The following is a 5515-nucleotide window of genomic DNA, read 5'->3' as shown; positions in this document are numbered from 1 at the left end:
TTTTTTTTGAGACAGAGTCTCGCTCTGTCGCCCAGGCTGGAGTGGAGTGCAGTGGCGGGATCTTGGCTCACTGCAAGCTCTACCTCCTGGGTTCATGCCATTCTCCTGCCTCAGCCTCCCAAGTAGCTGGGACTACAGGCGCCTGCCACCACGCCCGCCTAATTTTTTTGTATTTTTATTAGAGACGGGGTTTCACTGTGTTAGCCAGGATGGTCTTGATCTCCTGACCTCGTGATCCACTCGCATCAGCCTCCCAAAGTGCTGGGATTACAGGCATGAGCCACCGCACCCAGCCCATGTGATACAGATTTCTATGCAAAAAATAATAAGAGCAAAAAATGGAGAAAGGAATAAACAAGGTAAAAAAAGGACATGGAATTTATTTCAGCGTGGGTAAACAAATAATTTCTTATGGATTGCATTATGTGATATTAAAACTTACCGTACAACAGTACTGAAGGGCTATTGCATTTAGTGTATCTCCTTCTTGTATATCTTTTGTTAATACTATAACGTCATCAAGTCTATCTCTTGATGTACTTCTTCGGACCTTCTCTTTTCCTCTGGATCGAAGCTCATACACTTCAGCATCCTCCTCCAACATATCACTGTCTGAACAATTTCCAAATGCATGTACTTGACCACTTGACTGAACTCCTGGAAGAGGAAAACTACGATTCTGATGCCTCCCTGCCATAATGTTAAAATCTGGAGGAAAAAAAAAGCAGAGAAAATTTTGGAATGTAGCTGATCCAACTGACTGACTGCATGCATCGTACATTCAGGACACAATCTTTTGTTTTTGTTTTAATGGTATTAGTTATTTAAACATTTAGGTTTAAGGTTTTTTTTGTTTGTTTTGTTTTTTGAGATGGAGTCTCACTCTGTCACCCAGGCTGGAGTACAATAGTGCAATCTCAGCTTACTGCAACCTTTGCCTCCCAGGTTTAAGTGATTCTCCTGTTTCAGTCTCCCGAGTAGCTGGGATTACAGGTGCCCACCATCACGCCCAGCCCATTTTTGTATTTTTAGTAGAGGCAGGGTTTCACCATGTTGGCCAGGCTGGTCTCGAACTCTTGACCTCAGGTGATCCGCCAACCTCAGCCTCCCAAAGTGCTAGGATTACAGGTGTGAGTCACCATGCCTGGTCTAGGTTCAGGCTTTATAACTGTTAAAGTACAACAAACATATTTGGCAGTGGAGGCAAAGGTATGGGAAGAAGAGGTAATCTCCTCTATTAGATCATATATCACTAAACACGTGGAGTAATTACATATTAACAAAGGCAAATTGCTATAATTTTTTTGGTAAAAATATAACTTATTATAAAATTAAATACTATAAAATATTACATGAAATATAATGTATAAATATAAAATCTTAAATTCCCCTTATTCTGAGTATGTGAAGAAAATCAGAGAAATAATTGTGTTATGTCTTAAAAACTTGTGACTATACAACTTATAGCTCTGATGGAATCAAAGCATGTTTTATATACACATACACTTTTATGAATTCAAAACTTTCTGGCTTGTTCTGCATTTTAAATTCATTCAGGATTGGAGTATCTTTTGTACTACTTCCTCCTGGACTTCGGTATTTATATTTAGTGCAGATATGCGTGCTATACAGGTTATGATTTTGCTTCCCTGGAAGCCTTTTAGCCAACTTAGAGTCCTCATCAACTTCAGTTGATGGTCCATAAAGACTGTGAACAGATCTTAGGTCACTGTGTTCATTTATACTTTAGAAAAAGCATTGTAAGACTGACTGGTAGCTGACCTAAGTTAAAAACATGCATCAACGAATACTTTTGTTTACTTGCATACTCACTCTCAACTCACCATCATCAAGTTGATCTACTCTCATTAGGAACACAAGAACTTTAAAAACGAATCCCACATTCACAGTTTTGGCTTCGTGTTAATTATTCATATAAGAAGGGGCAGATTGCTTTCTGTTCTTGTTGGGAAAGATGGAGGGAAGTAGTAAGAAGCACTTTGGAGATAAAATACTTTGCACTTAAGGTGGTTCAGACATGAAGAGAAGGAGTAAGTTAAGCATCACACCAAGATTTCTGATTTACATAACAAATTGTGGTGCCATTCTCTGAGATATGGAAGAGGAGCTGGGGCAGTAGGTGCATGGCTATGACTATGAATTCCTCTAAGATAGTAAAAAGGAATGGCAAATAGACAAATGGGCTATACAGTTAAATTCAGAGGAAAGGTCTAGGTTAGAAATAAAATTTCATGACCAATCTGCACATAGGTGAAAATGAATCTGTGAGTACATACGATATTACCTAGAGAGTATAGAAAAAGAAAAGAGGGCCCAAGACTGAGCCTTAAAGAAGTCCAACATTCAGTATCTTGGAGAAAGGAAATCAGCCTGAAAATATGGACAAGGAGTGTCCAGAAGAGGGAGAAACCATGGAAGTGTTATGTCATGGAAGCCAAAGCAAAATAACATCTCAAAGACTTACTATTTTTTTAATACTATGGATGAGCATCAAGTGAAACAGGAAAAAAAAAAAAAAAAAAAAACAGAAGAGACCAGCTCCAAAAATCTGAGTGCATAAAATGGTTGACAATAAATTACAAAGGTTGAGGATCCCTAACCCAAAAATCCAAATCTTAAATACTCTGAAATTTGAAATATTTTGAGTGTTGACATGAAGCCACAAATGGAAAATTCCACGCCTTATATTTCAGACTTAAGATTAGGAATGCTAAACCTGTATAGGTATTCTGGTGATGTGCTTAAGTACCCTGAACACATTATTTTTTCACTTTATTAATAGTATGTCTTTTTTTTTTTTTTTCTGTTATGCGCTTATGTGTGAATAAGTGTAAGAAAATGATTGCTTACTAGTAGCACATAAATTCAGAGTTAGGAATGATGGTAATGCCAAACCACCACAAATTTTCCATAAGGGTGGCTGAGATAGTGACACAAAATTTTGCCTGCTGATGGTTCCAGATATAAAAACTTTTGTGCACAAATTATATAAAATTACCTTCCGGCTATGTGTATAAGTTGAACATGAAACACAAATTTCATGTTCAGACGGTTCCCATCCCCAATATATCTTATTATGTATATGCAAACATTCCAAAATCCAAAGAAATCTGAAACACTTCCTGTCTCAAGTATTTCAGGTAAGGACTACCCAACCTGTACTTTCTATGTAGGCGTACACTTATCATAAAATGCTTTAAAACCATTTAATATAGTTGAATCCAACCCTTGAAAGCTAGTTTCTGACCCTACTCTAAGGGCAATATTGTAATGCTTTAAAAGCTCAAGATTTCTTATTAAGATAACATAGAGAACTAATAGCTATATGTTAAGTACATTATTTCAACTATTCTCTTAAGTGCTACATTATTACCAAGAACTAGGATTCCTAACTTGACAGCTATCAAACTAAAGAAAACTATCACATTTTATATCTCCAAAGTAGTTTTGAAGTCATGACTACATCTTTTCCTCCAAGGATAACAGTTTTATTTCCACTCATTTAACCAAGTCTTTTTTTAATCTTGCGTCTTTAATCTAGGGAATGTCTGTGAATCCTGTAGATTCCAGGCAAATTTTATACATATGTATATTTTTCTGGGGAGAATTCTTATTGCTTTTCTCAAAAAGCATCCATGATCAAAAAAGTTAAGACTTAATATACAGCAATTTACACGTAGCTATACCGACCTACTTACGCTGTCCCGTTAGACACTTTCTCCCTAATAATTTGTTCTTAGAACTTAAAAATTGGCTTAGTAGTACAGCTAACTGAAAATCACTAAGCAATGCCCCAAAGTCATTTTAGCTATTTGTTTCTATCAACCTCTCTCCATGATATATTTCTAAATAATAATTTAAAGGTCAGAACTTCACCTGTCTCACTATCTCTCCACTCCCCTTTGTAATGAAATGCAGGCAGCTGACTATACCCAGTTACAAAACTGGGTATTCTGAATGATCAAGAACTGGCTGTGTCTCCAACCGAAGTGAACAGACTGACCCAGGTAATCACTCCAGTCTACTACTCAGAGATTAGAAAGTACATAATATTTAAGTCATCTGGCTCAATTCTATTCACTTCTCTTAATTCTCTTAGTGCAGGAAAAAGGCACGAATTCCCTCTTCAGAAACCTGGAACAAGCCTGCGTGCTACGTAGATTACGAGGGGCCACAAAACAGTGTTAAAGCATTCATCAGCTCAGTCTGTAACTGAAAATGGTTTCCCAAACACCTTCGTACGGTAGAACGGCTGCTCCTGGGTGTTTCGCCTTGACCTTCTTTAAGCAAGAAGCAATAAGAGGGTCACAGGGCACAAGTTAAAGCTGCAAAGGGACAGAATCAAAGGCGCCTTATCCGCTGCCAGGGCCAATTTTATTTTTCAAAACCTAACTTCCTCCCCTCTGTATTGCACACTTCAAGTTTTTCTTTCCCTGCTATCGTCAGCGAGGATTACGTCTCAGATTCTTCGGTCACGGCGTAACACTTGAGCGATGTGACAAGATGCCGTCAGCGAATATTTCACGCCAACATAAAGTTGTGGGAGAAATGCTGTATTTGGGTGGGAAATGAGCTGCCCCGGTAATAAAGCCGGTAGGCGTCCTTCCTCTGAGCCTCAGTTCCCCCGATAGTGTGACAAGAGGGCCTGGCAGGGCTGGTCTGGAAGTTCTTCCCTTTCTCGGGGGTGTCCTCCCCGCGGGCCGAGCCCCGCCCTACAGCACCCACCATACCTGTGGCCGAGGGCTCAGCGCCTCCAGTGAGGACGCAGCTGGGGTCCAACCCCGCCCTCCTGGACCGGGCCACCCTCACCTCCTGCCACCATCTTTACCTGTCCTCGTTAGCAGGGGACACGCTGCGAGGAGATGACCAAAAGGTCCGTCGTCCCCGCTGTCCCGGGGAAGTTCATGGTCGAGCCTCCGCCTCGGGCTGACCTAGTCCGCCTCCGCCTCTGCCGCCAACGTCTCCGCCTTCCGAGCCCTACGCCGCCGCCACGTCCGCAAACCTGAGGTGCGTCATCGCGTCAAGTGGGCGGAGGTGGGAAGAGGCGGGGGAGGAGGCGGAGGGCAAGCCCAGAACGGGGGAGTCCAACCACAGGTCCACGCCCAGCACGCAGGCGCAGGGACTCCGCAGGGGCCCGGGGGCACATCCAATCCCCAGGTCCAATCCCCGGGTCCAATCTCCAGCCCTGCCCTTAACTCCTCTCCTTCTTCCCCGTCACCTCACTCTCAGCGGAAAAGATCTGGTGGTCAAGTCAGCGGACCGAACCCGCGACCCCCAGCGACCTACTGGCTGCGTCTTTGTCCAGCGACCACACGGAGCTGGCAGAGACTGTCGGAGGCACACTGAGGACGAGCCATGGCTCAGGATGTGTCGGGGAGCTGTCTTGCATTTTTTTCTTGCTGTGCATCTCGAATTTTCTTTAGGGTGGGGAAGGACACCTCAAAAGCACTGTTGACATCACGGTTTCAGAAAATTGCACCATGCTTGTTAGCCT

General features: G+C 42.1%; 1 protein-coding gene across 1 annotated transcript in view; it reads right to left on the bottom strand.

Moving 5' to 3' along the window:
* Nucleotides 1–4999, bottom strand: part of LYSMD3 (LysM domain containing 3) — a 14543-nt gene extending 9544 nt beyond the window's left edge. The window contains exons 1-2 of the mRNA XM_017890517.1: nt 4850–4999; nt 443–708 (exon numbers count right to left, since the gene is read on the bottom strand). Of these exons, the coding sequence (XP_017746006.1) occupies nt 443–697 (255 nt within the window). The 5' untranslated portion in view covers nt 698–708; nt 4850–4999. The remainder of the gene's footprint in view (nt 1–442; nt 709–4849) is intronic.
* Between the last annotated feature and the right edge of the window lie 516 nt (nt 5000–5515).

The sequence above is a fragment of the Rhinopithecus bieti genome, unplaced genomic scaffold (assembly GCF_001698545.2).
Source record: "Rhinopithecus bieti isolate Rb0 unplaced genomic scaffold, ASM169854v2 scaffold_17861, whole genome shotgun sequence".
Classification (NCBI taxonomy): domain Eukaryota; kingdom Metazoa; phylum Chordata; class Mammalia; order Primates; family Cercopithecidae; genus Rhinopithecus; species Rhinopithecus bieti.
The sequence above is the reverse complement of the archived record's forward strand: the minus strand, read 5'-3'. Positions and strand labels throughout refer to the sequence as shown.